A 16,728-nucleotide genomic window follows, 5' to 3' on the forward strand; every position below is an offset into this window, starting at 1 on the left:
AAGGTCAAATTGGCTGGGCAGGGTCAGGGTTGAACATGCAACTAATGAAGATACTCGCATTCAAGTGGCAAAACATAATGAAACAGTCAAACAACACAGGGCCTTCCTAAACCACCTTAGTGATGTGACTCCCTTGCTTGGCTGGCAAGAGCTGTCATTTAGTGGGCATGATGAGAGTAATGAATCATCCAACAAGGAGAATTACAGGGAGTTCACAGAAACATTATCTAAATATGACTCTGTCCAGTCATCAGCTATGTTTTCTGGTTTGTCTCTTTCTATCCAAAATGACGATCTCTGCTCTTGCAGCAACTGTTTCGGATGAGATCAGAGATGAAATTCAGGCTGCTCCTGAATGAAACATCTGGATGGATGAAACATCTGATATTGCTTGTCATGCCCATCGTTCTGTCATTGTTCTCTCTGTTGATAGTGCAGGTAAAATTCAGGAGCGCTTTATTGGGTTTTTTGTTTTCCTGAGGGGTGAGATGCTCAGTCTGTTTTGAAGTATTAAATGAAAACATGCACGGCTACAATTTTAGGGTTAAATTTGTGGCACAGGCATATGATGGGCTGCTGTCATGGCTTCAATGGTCTGCAGGCTAAAATGAAGGCAACTTCCCCCCATGCAATGTTTGTGCATTGCTATGCACACAGACTTAATCTGGTGCTGTCACAGGGGGCTACATTCTTCCCTGAGTGCAGAATATTTTTTGCATCATTCTCTGGATTTGCCACATTTTTCTCCAAATCCAGGAGGGGCATCTTTTCTTCAGTCTGCAGGCTTTCCAAGGTTGCCCAGAAACGCTCGAACTTGGAGTTTCACATCACGGATACTGAGCACTGTGGCAAACAACTATGATGGTCTCCCGCAGACTTTTTATAACATCATTGCAGATAGATGGATTGTGGCAAAGGTTTTGTAATGAAACTGGAGGATTCTGAGTTTGTGTTCATGTTGCACACATAAGAACAAATCTTCTCAAAGACTGATGCGGTCTTTGATATAATCCAGCAGAGGGCCATGGATGTTCTCTACTGCAAGAAAGAATTGTATCTCTTCTTGCTTTTGTCAAAGAGAAGAGGTCACACGGGGCTTTTCAAGCTGTTTATGCCAAAGCAACAGGTCTCACATCCAACCCACGAGATGAGCCCATGACAAAGCATTTTCTCTCCCAATTCCAGGTCCCCAGGAGCGCTACAGAAATCTATACATGGCCATCCTCGCTGATCTCATGGAGCAGATTTCTCTGCATTTTTCAAATTTGGAAGGTTTGCGCTTCTTAGAATTAGTCAATCCAGAGAAGTTTGATGACATGAGAGAAGTGTTTCCAGAGGAGGCATCCCACAGCGTCGTGAAAAGTCACAGCCAATACTTTGATTCAGGGAGACTGAGGTCTGAACTTCAAGTCCTGAATTCAAATCAGGACTTACAGGATAACAGGGGAAAGCTGTGTGATTTCTTGGTTTTTCTAAAAGACAGATTTGGACAGTCCAATGCCTCAGCTGGAGCTACATCTGTGGGTGTAGAAAGGAGCTTCTCCTGTTTAATAATGCTTAACTCTTACACCTGCAACACAATGGGCCAAGGCCGTATAAGCAGCCTATGAAATGCAATTATGATGTCCAAATGGGGGTCACTGGGGTCAAAAGTCAAAATTTTGGTTCATCTTTCTGTTCCCATATTCCTCTCAGCATGTTTGCCCAATTTCCACTAAAACCAATATGTGACAGTCAAGCCCAGAAATGCCTTGAAAGGGTTTGTTTTGACAATGGTCAAGGTCAAGTTTTTCATTGATTTGCAACAAACTGGCATAAATATGTAGGACGGTTCTGGATTTGCCCAGGTTCAGTGAATGGGGTTGAATATCCAAATTTAAGTTTCCCAGTATGATTTGCATCATACTTGGCACACATATTGAGGTGGGCTCTAGAATTTCCCATCACACACAAAATGTACAAGCATGCACACAAAATTTTACCAGAAGGTGGAGGGAGTAAATCAGATTTTGTTGAAAGGTGCAGCAAAAAAGCTGTAGGCTACAGTAGTACACTCAATTTCCAAATTCTATGTTCACGTCCAATTGAGATAAAACAATAATATAGTTTTTTGTTGAGTTAGTGAGATAATTTTTCACTGTTCCCTCAAAATATTCACTGTACCCCAAATTTTCATGACCAGGAGACATTTACCCACAATTATCACAAGGAGTGGGAATGCTGAAGATAATCATTGGTGACAAGGTCATTTCTGTCTGATTGTTGGCCTACTTCTCTCAGGTCCATTTGCTGGTTTATACCAAAATTGAAAGTCAATAAAGGTTGACCCCAAAATTGCAGTTTAAAACAAAAAAAATCACTTTAGCAAAGGTCAATGAATATAATTTTCAATCTGATTTGGAACAAATGTGGCAACACGTAGGAGGACTACAGAACTGCTTTGGCAAGGTCATCATTTGGATGAAAGTCAAGGTCACTGGGGTCAAATATCAGATTGTTACTGCCTTCATGCCCAGGGGTATTATTATCTCCTGCAAATATACAATTTTACAAACTTCACTGAAAACAGTCCTGCAGAAAATTTTATCAGCTCTCTTCATATTAACATATTGATTATTACAGATAGATAGATAGACTTTATTACAGACTCAAGGTCTCGATAAAAGAAACAAAACACCATACATGCAACAACAACAAAAAAGAAAATAAATAAATAATATAGGGACACTCCACACCCTTGAATAAAAGACACTTATACCAGTGTTTCCAAATCTGTGACGTATAGCGTGTGGCACTGTAGGAAATATTAATCAGTTTAAGAACAATCTTATTGTCAGAATTATTTAAACGAGAGATGAACCTAAATATCATTGTTCTTAAAATGGATTGGAGAGTGTTCACACGTGACGTCACAAACATTTCAGTGGCACTGGTCCATCGGGGCCTTTTTAATAAAATTCTCAAAGAGTCATTATAAGCCACTTGTAGTCTCTGAAGGCTCGTTTTCTTATAGTTTATCCACAGATGTACAGTGTACAGAGGTGTACAAAATGCTTTAAACAAAGCCAGCTTCACTTTGTCAGAGCAGTGAAGCTGGTGAAGTGAAGCTCTCTTAAGGCAGCCAAATGCCTCATCATCTAATTAGTGACATGCATGAATGGATTAACAAGATTCCCATGTCATAATTCTGCAGAAATCTGCATTCAATAATGTTGCAATTGACATATTTATGTGTTTTGTTGATACTATAGGCTTCAGGTGTTGTCTAATTTGACTCATTTACTTCTCCCACCCCACCCCGATTCATGGATGGCTCAATTTCACTTTCAGTGTAATTGTACTTCTGTTTTTCCATCTTCAGAGTGACCTACAGAATATATATGCAAATGGTTATTTCAAGGAGCATCCACATCCACTCACTGATCTTCAATCGCTTATCCGGGCTCGGGTCGCGGGGGCAACAGCTACAGTAGGAGACCCCAGACTTCCCTTTCCCTGGCCACAGTGACCGTCTTTGACTGCGGGATCCCGAGGTGTTCCCAGGCCAGTGTGGAGATATAATCTCTCCACCTTCCCCGAGGTCTCCTCCCAAATGGACGTGCCTGGAACACCTCCCTCGGGAGGTGCCCAGGAGGCATCCTTACCAGATGCCCGGGAAGGAACAGCAGCTCTACACGAGCTCCTCACGAATGACTGAGCTTCTCACCTTATCTTTAAGGGAGACACCAGCCATCCTCCTAAGGAAGCCCATTTCGGCCACTTGTACTCACAATCTAGTTCTTTCGGTTATGACCCAAACCTCATGACCACAGGTGAGAATAGGAACAAAGATTAACCAGTAGATCAAGAGCTTCGCCTTTTGGCTCAGCTCCCTTTTTGTCACAACAATATGGTAGAGCGAATGCAATACTGCCCCTGCTGTGCTGATTCTCTGGCCAATCTCAGGTTCCATTGTCCCCTCATTCGTGAACAAGACCCCAAGGTACTTGAACTCCTTCACTTGGGGCACATCCATTCATGGCTAAGATGGGAGTGGACAGTAGGCCTGTGCACACTGGTAAATTTCCACAACAGCTAGGATTTATCAAGGAGAAACATTTGTAGACAATGCTTTGTAGCCCTGGTGAAAATAATGCTGATGTGCATAGGTACAATTTTAGCCATGACTTGAAACAGTTTAATAAGATATAGGCCCCTTCTGTGGAAATTACATAAGCAAGATAAACATGAGACATGGTGCCATGAATAACCTGGGTGACACTACTCTTTGATCAGATTAAAACATTTGTGTACCTGATAGGAGCAGAGGTAGAAGTATGGACACAGTCTGGCCTTTAATAGACTGTAGAGAGACGACAGACTGGCTGACCTACAGAACAGATGTGTAAAAAAAAAAAGGAAAAAATATCTTGTAAAATGACTAAGTACTAAAGAACAAGAGATTACTGTGCGATCTAGTAACATCTTCACATAGCTGTGCTTGCAAATGTCTATTTTTCCAAAACGGTGACATGTAAATATGTTTCTCTTTAAGTCACAAGAAATGATTTTATTTGTAAGCAGTCTCTGAGTAATGTCTCCAGCCTCACCATTCACTCATGAGGCTTTGCTGCAGACTTGCATCTTGTGCCCAGGGGGTGCACTTCCCAGTAAAGCTTCCCTCAGCACTGATTCTGGGGAACAAGGACAACCAGGGCAGGGAGGGATGCTGCCAGTAAACCAGATTTTGTTGAAAGGCACAGCGAAGCTCAGAGCAGGTGCTGAGATCCTGCAGAATTGAGACAAGCATGTTAAGAGAAGCTTTAGGTGTCTGCGGCAGAATCACCTGATCGGTAGCTGAACTGGTTTGTACTCAGAAGCTGTAGACTACAGTACTAGATTTAACCAGTACACTCAATGTTAATGTGTATGCTAACTGTGACTGTTGATGAAGGTTGTCAGTCAACCAGGGGCTTCATGTACAAAGTATGCTTATGCACAAAAACGTGGCATACATCTGTCTACACACCAATGTTCAGATGTATCAAAAGCGAAGTAACCGTGGAAGATCTGATTGCTTCCGCCACCTTTTATGATGAAATAATGCTGAATTTATGTGGAAAAGATTGTTGTACTAAAGCTTCAGATATCTGTCGCTGAAATAGATGAAGACTGGAGTGCAGTTTGAAGCAGAAACGAGGTGTTCTGTGAACAGCATCATCGGGGGGGACCGGTCGGTCTGCGACACCGCAACATAATGTGCCAGTGCCTTTCAACAGGGCATACAGTGTGATAAAAAAGTATTTAGTCAGTCTCTGATTGTGCAAGTTCTCCTACTTAGAAAGATGAGAGAGATCTGGGCATCTCCACCCCCATCTGCCAGTGGATCAAGGACTTCCTCACAAACCCCCCACAGTCTGTGAAACTTGGCCCCCACCTTTCCTCCACCATCACACTCAGCACTGGTTCCCCTCAAGGCTGTGTACTGAGCCCCCTCCTGTTCACCCTTTACACGCACGACTGCTCTCTGACCCATCCCACAAACACCATCATAAAGTTTGCGGATGATACCACCGTGATTGGGCTCATCTCAGGAAGGGGGGGATGAGACCGACTACAGAGACGAGGTAAATCGACTGACAGCGTGGTGTTCAGCCAACAACCTGCCGCTGAACACCACAAAAACAAAAGCAATAATCCTGGACTTCAGGAAGAACAGGGCTGACCCAGCCCCACTCTACAGCCAAGGGGACTGTGTGGAAAGGGTCAGCTCCATCAGGTTCCTGGGAGTGCAGCTCTCTGACAGCCTCTCCTGGACTGCCAACACAACAGTGGTGGTGAAGAAAGCCCAGCAGCGACTCCACTTCCTGAGCGTGCTCAGGAGAAATAATCTGGAGGAGAAGCTGCTGGTGTTGTTCTACAGAGCCACCATCAAGAGCATCCTGACGTACTGCATCACAGTGTGGTACAGGGGGTGCACAGTAGCAGACAGGAGAGCGCTGCAGAGGGTGATCAAAGCGGCCCAGGGGATCACTGGTTGCTCTCTGCCCAGCCTGGAAGACATTGCCAGCTCTCGCTACCTCAGCAGAGCTGCCAGCATCTGCAAAGACACATCTCACCCCAGCAACACCTGTTTGACCTACTACCCTACGGCCGACGGTATAAGTCAATGGATAGGACAAACAGACTCAGGGACAGCTTTCTCCCCAGAGTGATCACTACTCTGAACAAAAACAAATCGCTCTAATCCGCACCTTTCAAGTTTCTTGTGCAATATCTGTAAACCATGTGCAATATCCTGTGCAATATGACTCCACAGTTGTATGTAATTCTCATTTTACGTTGTCCAAATTTAATTTTATTTTACCTTGTGTTTATATTAGTTGTACATATACTCTGAATAATTTACTATTAAATTTCACTATCTTTTATTTGGCTAAAAATTACTCGCACCACGGAAAGCACCTTTTTGGAGTTGCACTCAAATCTCATTGTAATGCAAATTACAATGACAATAAAGGCGATTCTGATTCTGATCTGTAATTTTCATCATAGGTACACTTCAACTATGAGAGACAAAATGCGGAAAAAAAAAAATTCCAGGAAATCACATTGTCGGATTTTTAAAGAATTTATTTATAAATCATGGTGGAAATTAAGTATTTGGTCAAAAACAAAAATTAAGCTCAATACTTTGTAACATAATCTTTGTTGGCAATGACAGAGGTCAAACATTTCCTACAAGTCTTCACCAGGTTTACACACACTGTAGCTGGTATTTTGGCCCATTCCTCCATGCAGATCTCCTCCAGAGCAGTGATGATTTCGGGCAGTCGCTGGGCAACACGGACTTTCAACTCCCTCCACAAATTTTCTATGGGGTTGAGGTCTGGAGACTGGCTAGGCCACTCCAGGACCTTGAAATGCTTTATACGGAGCCACTCCTTTGTTGCCGAGCGGCCATGTTGCATCTTCAATACTCTCACCGATGGAAGGAGGTTTTGGCTTAAAATCTCATGATACATTGCCACGTTCATTTTTCCCTTAACAAGGATCAGTCGCCCTGTCCCCTTTGCAGAAAAACAGCCCCAAAGCATGATGTTTCCACCCCCATGCTTCACAGTAGCAGCATTCTTCTTCCTCCAAACAAGACGAGTTGAGTTTTTCTATTTTGAGTTCTATTTTGGTTTCATCTGACCACCAGTGATACCTGACCACTTTTTTTAGTAACGAGTAATCTAACGCGTTAATCTTTCCAAATCAGTAATCAGATTAAAGTTACTTCTCCAAGTCACTGTGCGTTACTATTATTTTTACATTGTGGGTCGATAGCAGCATTAAACTTGGTCTGTGGGCAGGAGGTCGGGGTTCGACTGAACTACACACTTTAAGCGAGCTGTGAGCTTTTCATCCGCGTTTTTCTGCAATAGCTATGACTCGTCCTCACCTCTTAAAGTACAGTGACAACAGCACACCTGCACTGAGCTTTACACAGACATTTTTATGCTTTTTTTTCTCCGAGCCGCTCCGTATCTGCTGCTAAAAACAGCTGATCGTCCGCGACGCGTCAACAACTAACACTATTTTCCACTCAAATGCACCTAAACTCTCTTTCTGGGGACCACGTGATGTGAAAACGCAATAAAACTTTCTTACCTGTAAATATGGTCACGTTTTCTGCATAAATAAATGTTATCCATTCTTTGTGCTCAGACGCCAAAGCAGAGGCGAATCCAGATGGAATGGGGGCGTGAGGCAAGGATGTGCCCCCCCCCGCCCCTAGATTAAAGGCCCAGTTTTGAAGCCTTTTTTTTTTTTTTAACTACAACTACTAATACTACTTAAAATAATAATAATTTCGACAAGTAAAATGTTTAGAGAGAATTTAAATGTTAGAAAAATGTTAGAATGAATTTAATAGTTACATTTATAAACAATGTAGGTTAGAAATTGCAAGTTTTACTGTTACAGTGCTGACAACAGTTAAATATGAGGTCAAGAAAGAGGTCTTTATTTTACTTTTTATAAAACAAGTATTTATTTTCATTGAAGCCAAGAAACTGTGACTATAAAGTGAGTTTTGGCAAAACAAGTATTGTCATGTTGAGGTGGCAGAGGGTTGTTGTCGGCAGCTGGGGCAAGTAACTAAAAAAGTAACTAGTAATCTAACTTAGTTACTTTTCCAATTGAGTAATCAGTAAAGTAACTAAGTTACTTTTTCAATGAGTAATCAGTAATTGGATTACTTTTTCAAAGTAACTGTGGCAACACTGCTGACCACATAGTATTCTCCCAATCCTCTTCTGGATCATCCATATGCTCTCTGGCAAACTTCAGATGGGCCTGGACACATACTGGCTTAAGCAGGGGGACACGCCTTGCACCGCAGGATTTGAGTCCCTCTCTGCGTAGTGTGGAGCCTTTGTTACTTTGGTCCCAGTTCTCTGCAGGTCATTCATCAGGTCCCTCTGTGTAGTTCTGGGATTTCTGTTCACCGTTCTCATGATCATTTTGACCCCACAGGATGACATCTTGCGTGGAGCCCCAGATACAGGGAGATTATCAATAGTCTTGATTGTCTTCCACTTTCTTACAATTGCTCCCACAGTTGATTTATTCACACCAATCTGCTTGACTATTGTGGATTCACTCTTCACTCTTCGACAACTCTTTGGTTTTGGTCATGGTTGAGTTTGGAGTCTGACTGTTTGAGGCTGTGGATAGGTGTCTTTTATACAGATAAGGAGTTCCAACAGATGCCATTAATACAGGTAACAGGTGGCGGACAGAAGAGCTTCTTAAAGAAGAAGTTACAGGACTGTGAGAGCCAGAAATCTTGCTTGTTTGTGGGTGACCAAATACTTATTTTCCACCATAATTTACAAATAAACTCTTTAAAAATCCTACAATGTGATTTCCTTGATTTTTTTTTTTTCCTCATTTTGTCTCTCACAGTTGAAGTGTACCTATGATGAAAATTACAGACCTCTCTTATCTTTCTAAGTAGGAAAACTTGCACAATCAGGGGCTGACTAAATACTTTTTTGCCCCACTGTATATCGTTGTGGCGACAATATATGCCCCAAAAAATCGCGTGGCTACAAGCAATGCCACCTGCACAGCATCAGACAGGGACAGCACACCCAGCGATCCTCTGAAGACAAGCAGGCTTTAACGACATTCTCATTTGTTGAACAAAGATCTTGTTTGACAACAAAGACTGTCTCAAAAAGTGCTTGGTTTGTTTGTATGTTATTAATAAACTTTACAAAATAAAAACCCTCTCTCCTCTCCAGACTGCATAGACTCTAAATTGGGTATAAAACACAAGCTTACATTTTAAAACTGAAAAGTAGCAAAATGTCTTGGAAACCAAGGCGTCCAATTGCTGTGACTATGAAATGATTAAGCCGTGTCTTATTTCCAAAAATATTCATTTTGTTTGTATTACTAATGATGTTGTCTTAAGAATATGATACAAGCATACAGCTTGTAACACAGATAATGCTACATAAGATTAATAATTATAAACAACTCATCAAGTTAGCAGGGAGGAGGATCAGAGCCATTCATTTAATATTTCAATTATCTTACTTGGCTTACTTTGACTTCCTTGTTAAAAGTAATACTAGTATGTTTTTTTTGGTGGTTACTGGAGTCACAATTTTACAGCAGATGAATGTGTTTATTCAAATCTTTCTGCTTTAAAATTTTTTGTTCAAAAGAAAAGCTTTGTTTACTCAAAAAGTGTTAAATCGTGAATTTTGTTAATGAGCTTTCACATTTATGCAATGTTGGTATTTGAGTGAAACAAAATCTTTAATAATCTAATCAAATGCTATGAACTGAATCAGGATATCACACAGAGGCGACACAAACCGCACAATATGCTGCAGGTAGACCGTACAAAAGCATTTCTCAACTTTCATCATTCTTAAGTTTAATATATTCTTTTTATTGCAGGTTTTATTGGAAAATATAATTCTGGAGCACCTGGAGGGAACCCGCACAGGGATGACATGCAAACTCCACACAGAAAGGCCCCAAGTGGGAAGTGATCCCACAATGTTCTTTCTGTGAGGCAACAGTGTACCGCCATGGTGCTGGAGCCTATCCTCTTTAATAAACAATAAATAAATAATAAAGCATGGGTGAGCTTGAATGAGCAATAAGAAGTCTGGTGTATATGACTGACTCATCGTAAATGGACTGCATTTACATAGTGCTTTTCCATCTGTATCACAATGTCAATGCACTTTACAACTATGCCTTGCATTCACACACACACTCGCACACTGATGTCAGGGCTGAAATCATGCCTGGTTTCAAAGTTACATGAAACCAACAGCCTGTTATTGATGACAGGGATCAACCTGAGGTTAGACATCTATGGATTATTTATTTTTAGACTATAAGCTTGTGAGCACAGGTGGCTTGGTGCTTAGGACTGTTGCCTCACAGCAAGAAGGTTGTGGGCTTGCTTCCCACCTGGTCCTTTCTGCATGGAGTTTGCATGTTCTCCCTGTGTTCATGTTGGTTCCCTCCAGGTGCTCCAGCTTCCTCCTACTTCCAAACAGCTCATACTGTTAATGACATGAAGGTTAATCTACTGGTGAATTTGTTACCAGTTTACTTTTTAAGTGCTTGTGAGACATATTTACAAACAATAAACATCCTGAAATGCAGATCTGGATATTCTATTGGGTACTAACTTATTTTGTATCTTTTGACTGAGATCTGGTTAATACTCCAAATCAGCTTTTTCTGCACTGTGGCAAACATTTTTTTTCTGGGGAAAAAACAATCTGTTGTAGGAAATAATTAAACAAAGCTGCACCTGTAGATCCTGTGGGAGTGTAATAAATTGAGCTTTGCAGTGCTGACTGAGTCCCAGCGCCTCCTCCTGAGCTTTTGGCTTTTCTGCCCATGACAGGGAGAGTGGAGAGGTGATGAGGAGGCGAGTCTTCAGACTCCAGTCTGCTGGGTAATCTGTGCAGGAAGACAGACCTACAGAGGCAGGAACATCAGCCGGTGAACTACTCTGACAAAGAATGCCAGTCTGGAGGAAAGAGACAGACAGCACAAGTAATTAAACATATGTCTGCAGCTGTGCCATACAGTGTTAATGTGATCAAAACAAACATTAAAGGGTAAATATTATATCAACTCTAACCTTTAGCAGTGGAATTTTGTCATCCTTTTCCTCTTTCTCAAGCAGATGCTCATCATCTGGAAACATGAGACATTTCTACCACAGAGGATGATTATGAGAAGTGCAATATTAATTATTTCCCCAAAACACTGAGTCAAACAACAAGAGGAATGTGTTATTTGTGGAAACTATACAAAAATGTATGATAATTAGCTCATACCTTCAGCACAAAATTAAACTGTTAATATGCTGTCAGCCTTACACAGCACACTAACTCACCTAACACTCAAAATCACACTACATTTCTGTGAGAAAAACCTGTATGGGTTAAATGCAGAGTACAAATGTTATGATGACAATAAAGACCCCTACCTCTTCTACCAAGTCTCTCATTTATATATGACGATCTCCTACGAAAACTATGATCATTTAATAAACGTCTTCTTCTTTCTTGGTAAGAGTGGCTCAGAACTGTAACTATTAACGTCATAATTACGTGAAGCAAATGTTTGGTTAATTTCGGAAACATTACAAGACAAAGCCGTAATATGGAGTCAAGTGTTAGATTTTGAGGCAGCACGGTGGCTTAGTGGTTAGCACTGTTACCTCACAGCGAGAAGGTCATGGGTTTGATTCCCGCCTGTGGCCTTTCTGTGGGGAGTTTGCATGTGCTCCGGTTTCCTCCCACATCCAAAGACATGCGGGTTAGGTGGATTGGAATCTTTAAATTGTCCATAGGTGTGCGTGTGGGTGTGACTGTGTTTGTTTGTCTGTTTGCGGCTCTGTGACAGACTGGCGACCTGTCCTGGGTGTACCCCGTCTCACGCTCTGTGACTGCTGGGATAGGCTCCAGCCCCTAAGCGGTTGAAGATGAGTGTGTGTGTGTTAGATTCTGAGTGGCTGGCCCACTGTGCAGACAGAGAATCACACTGGGTGACAGATTTTCAAGGGAATTCTGCACGCGTGTAACTTCACTAATCCAGTACTATTTAGGACAGATATGTTCACCTATTATTCCAATTTCACATTTGTGCGTCGTTATGCATATTTGTAATCTACCTTGCCGGAATCGTGTTTTTCTTGTCTTTCCGTCTCCATTAACATCTGACTGAAAGATAAAACTCCTTCGCTCTCTTTCCTTGTTGACGTTTCTTCTTCTCCCTCCGTGTTTTTCGATTTGTCGTATCCGCTCAAAACGCCCACTTTATGTTCTGGACTGCAAGTATTCTCGATATTTGCGAACGGGTTTCTGCGTTTTATTCCTCTCCCTGAGCAGCTCTGGGTGTTGAACAGAGGCCCCGGAGAGAACGGCCGTACAGAAGCCGGAGAAGAGCCGCTTTGGCCGGGCACGCTGGTGGGACTCCGACCGCTGGTGCTGCTGGAACAGGCTTCGGCCTCACTTCGAATCCTTTTCCTTCTCATTCGCATAATTTCAGACGGCCGCTTGAAGCTGGGCGAGTATCCTGGCTGTTCAGACATAGCTGCTGTTGATAAAACACCGAAAATTCGGCGTTTTGTTATCGATACTTGCGCACTATACAAATTTGGCGCCGATCACAGAGTGGGCTTCTTCTTCTTCTTCTTCTTCTTCTTCTTCTTTGAATTTTAATGGCGGTTTGCAAACCAACACGGTGCATTATTGCCACCAACTGGTTAGGAGTGGAGCATTACTAGATTCTACTTCTTCTTCTTCTTCTTCCTTCGTATTCAATGGCGGACGGCACCATCTTATGCATTTACCGTCACCTACCGGGCTGGTGAGTGATCGCTGAGATTCTACAAAATTTTACCTCCTGGCAGCCATAGTCATTTGTTTAGATGCGATGAAGTAATCTGTGTCCTTTAGATATCATTCTTTTTGTACAAAGTTTGATGGGTTTTGCAGCAGATTTCCAAGGGACATGTTCTTATTCTCTCTGCACAGTATCACAGTCTCCTCCATTGCTCAACATAAGCCTCACACTCTATAAGAGCAAACAGTTTACATTTGATCATAGTTGGGGCAGACTCCTGTTGGTTGTTTATGGATCCTTAGAAGAGTGTTATTAAGACCTGTGTGCCATATCCCGAGACAGGCCAAGATTATTTCCTCTTATCTGCTTCCAGTCACATTCATTCTACCTAAAATATCTTTATGGATTTGACATAAGTGCCTTGCTGTATCATGCATGTCCCAAAACCCCTTCCATGACTCCAAGCCTTCTTCTTTAATAAGAGTCTTTCCTTAAAACGTACTTTAGGGAATTTGCCAATCAATTCTTCCCATTCTTAAAGATTGTTTGGCCAGGATGTCAACGTCCTCATTTCCGTCAATGCCTACATGGGCCGCTACCCAGAGGATGCACAAAGAAACTTCCTTCTTGCGCAGCCTCCATATCAAGTAATAAATCTCGTATATCATATCTGTTCTGCAAGACTTCCCTGATTTAATATTTAGGAGAGCTGCTTGACCATCAGAGGCAACCACCAACTTCTGTGTCAGATTTTCTTCAGCTCAGTTAAGGGCCATTAAAATACCACACAGTTCGGTAGAATAAACAGAAAGATGATCAGATGTTCTTCTCTTTATACTGATTTTATACCCTTGGATGAAAATTGCAAAACCAGTGTGGCCACAAATTTGGTCTTTAGAGTCATCAGTGAAAATGAAGAGAAAATCTTTGTACTGTTCAAAATGCTTCTGTACATTAAACCATTCTGGGGTATTTTTCTTCCGGGTGAGCAGCTGGTGTATACCCATATCAACTCTTGGGTAATCAAAAATCCACAGGGGAACAGGTGAACACGGCATTGTTGAGCAGAACTGGAGATGGTTTATAGTCATAGCTTCAGCTTTAGCATTTCCAACCCAGCCAAAGCTCCATGAAACAGTGTCCTGATGCTCCCAGCACTCCATCAAGACAACTTCAGTTGGATGACTCTGAGCATGTCCCTGGAGATTGATCAATAGTTCATCATCAGTTGGAGTCTTCTCAGCCTGAGAGGCATCCCCCCACCTCAACTTGGGGTGCAGCCACTGGACTAGATTTAAATGTTCCACTACATGTTCTTAAAGCTTGTTGTCTATCAAGTTTCATTAGATGGGATTCTGCAGCAAATATAAATGCAATCGATCCAAAATCAAGTGTGCATCTCATCAAGGACTGGTAAATATTTAACAAAGTTCCTCTAGCAGCCCCCCAGTCCTGCTCCATCAAGCACCGAAGCAAGTTATTAATCTTTTTGCACTTGCTCAGTACATACTCAATGTGATGTTTCCAGGTCAGTTTTTCATCAAAGATGGTGCCAAGGAATTTAACTCCCTACCATCCACCTCATTTTGGCTTGTCAGTATCTCACAAATAAAAAGTGAAATTTCCCATCGATGGGATATGCAGGCTTAGAAGGGGTTAAACCTCTCTACCTGTTTGAGTACCTGACCATACATCTTTGATGTAACTTTTTTATGCTGCTTAGAAAAACATATAACTTGTGTTTTTGAGACTGACATTCTAAAGACCCATTTATTACACCACTCCTCCACTTCATCAATGGCTCTGTTCATTTTTGTTTGTAAAAACTTCAAATTACGACATCTAACCCATAAAGCTCCATCGTTGGCATAGATGGACCTCACTACATTCCCCTCCACCTCATCAAATATATCATTAATCATAATATTAAACAACACAGGGCTACACACACTTCCCTGCGGTGTTCCATTTTCTACAGTGTAAGGATTTGACAGCTCATATCCAACTCGGTTCTCTCCGCTAATAAATCTATAACCTAATTATAAAATTTGCCTTTTGAAACAGCTCCCAGTTAGTTTTACCCCAAACCCACCTGGGCACTCTTTCTTCCTCTTCTTTCAGCACTCATATTCCTAGGCTTGTAATAATTGGAAAATGATCCACCTACAGTGGACTTCTTAAAAACCACCCAAGTAGTGACAGCCGCCACTTCAGGAGATGCTAGGGTAAGATCAGTACAACTCTAATGTATTATTGGTAGTGTTATATCTAGTGCCTCTTCCATCATTGATGCAAACCAAATCATTTTCCTCCATATAGTCCTCAGTAGTAGACCCATTCATATCTGTATCCTGACTTCCCCACAAAACAGTATGAGCATTAAAGCATTACTGGATTCTGACGTACTTTATACTAATAAAGAATTGTGGAGATGAGGGAGGGGAGGAAAAAAATGGTTCTATATTCTCTTGAATAACCCTGTTTCCTTTAGCTATGTCAGTACATGCCTCCAAGCAGGTGGTGTAATTATAGAAAAGGAAAGTAATCTCTGAAGCGTTAAACTGCTCTGTCCTAGTGCTCTGGTCTTGTCTTGTAGAATTCGTCACTATCTGTTATATTCTTGTCATTCCAGCAACACATGCTCCACCGTCTCCCTCCTGCTGCACCTCAAACACTGACTGGTTTCATGTTTTCCAGTGATGTTGAGAGTGTGAAAACCTGTGTGACCTATACATGGTCGTGTGATTATTTCTTCTTCCCTGCGACTCCATTTGCCCTGCTTCCTTGATCCAACACCAAGAATTCCTGTCCCACTGATTTTGTCATGCTCTGTTCAAATCTGTCTTGATGATTGTTTTGACTTCAGATTTGTTAAGTGGAACGCTGATTCGTATCTGTGATTTCAGAGCTGCTTTGTTACCCTCAATCCCAGAATGAGATGGAACCCACGGGAACCATCCTGAAATATTCTGTTGCTGTAGTTTAAATATGCTTTGAAGAATCTCACTGATCAGGTCTGGCCTGCAAACAGATTTGCCATTTGAGATGCTGAGTAATGCTGACATTGAATTGGAACAGATGACCTGCTGACTGAATTTAGCTTGCTCCACCCACCACAGCGCAAGCATGATCACTAGCAGTTCCACCGAAAAGACAGCTAAATGATCTGAAAGGGTTTTTAGAATAGACTTACTTACTATCCATCAGTAAACACATGAATCATGTCTGTATATATCATAGCAAGGTACCGCTGAACTAGACCGTCCATCCCATGTGTTCGCGACAGTGTCCGCAAAGGTTTCATGAAGCTGCTGTTGTATCGAAGCAGTGTGTCAAAGCCATGCGGGTATTCCACGATGAACCCAGATAAGGCCAAGATTTTTAAGAAATGACACGTGCCTGTTCCAGCTGTAAATTTATGCACAGCTACTGCTACAAATGATATTATAACCAAAAATAATTTCACACTCTGAACAAGAATATGAAGTTAAAATAAACATCTGTCTGTCTGTCTATCTGCCTGTCTGTCTGTCTGTCTGGCTGGCTGTCTACATTTACAATATTAAAATATTGCTAAGCTTTTCTTCTTTATTGCAGGTGCTTGTTATTAATGAAGCAGTCACTTGTGGAGGTTTATTGAAATTATTTCTCGAAATTAATTATATTTATACAATAAATTCAGGATTTTTTAGTCTTAATTTTTTTCCACATTAAAAAAATTAAATTAATTTTTCTTCATCAAGCAATATTCAATTAATAATAATAATAATAATAATAATAATAACAATAATAATAACTGTATTAAGAAAAAGTTATGAATACTTGACTTAATGAAATATAAAACATTTGAGAGAGAGAGAGAGA

The 16,728-nt window shown here is 41.4% G+C and overlaps 1 protein-coding gene across 1 annotated transcript in view; it reads right to left on the reverse strand.

Annotated features, from left to right (window-relative positions):
- Window positions 1-12,658, reverse strand: part of LOC117513536 (protein downstream neighbor of son homolog) — a 37,617-nt gene extending 24,959 nt beyond the window's left edge. Inside the window, exons 1-5 of the mRNA XM_034173702.1 lie at window positions 12,191-12,658; window positions 11,153-11,227; window positions 10,817-11,038; window positions 4,590-4,768; window positions 4,294-4,369 (exon numbers count right to left, since the gene is read on the reverse strand). Of these exons, the coding sequence (XP_034029593.1) occupies window positions 4,294-4,369; window positions 4,590-4,768; window positions 10,817-11,038; window positions 11,153-11,227; window positions 12,191-12,610 (972 nt within the window). The 5' untranslated portion in view covers window positions 12,611-12,658. The remainder of the gene's footprint in view (window positions 1-4,293; window positions 4,370-4,589; window positions 4,769-10,816; window positions 11,039-11,152; window positions 11,228-12,190) is intronic.
- Between the last annotated feature and the right edge of the window lie 4,070 nt (window positions 12,659-16,728).

Source organism: Thalassophryne amazonica, chromosome 1 (assembly GCF_902500255.1).
Source record: "Thalassophryne amazonica chromosome 1, fThaAma1.1, whole genome shotgun sequence".
In the NCBI taxonomy this organism is placed as follows: Eukaryota; Metazoa; Chordata; class Actinopteri; order Batrachoidiformes; family Batrachoididae; genus Thalassophryne; species Thalassophryne amazonica.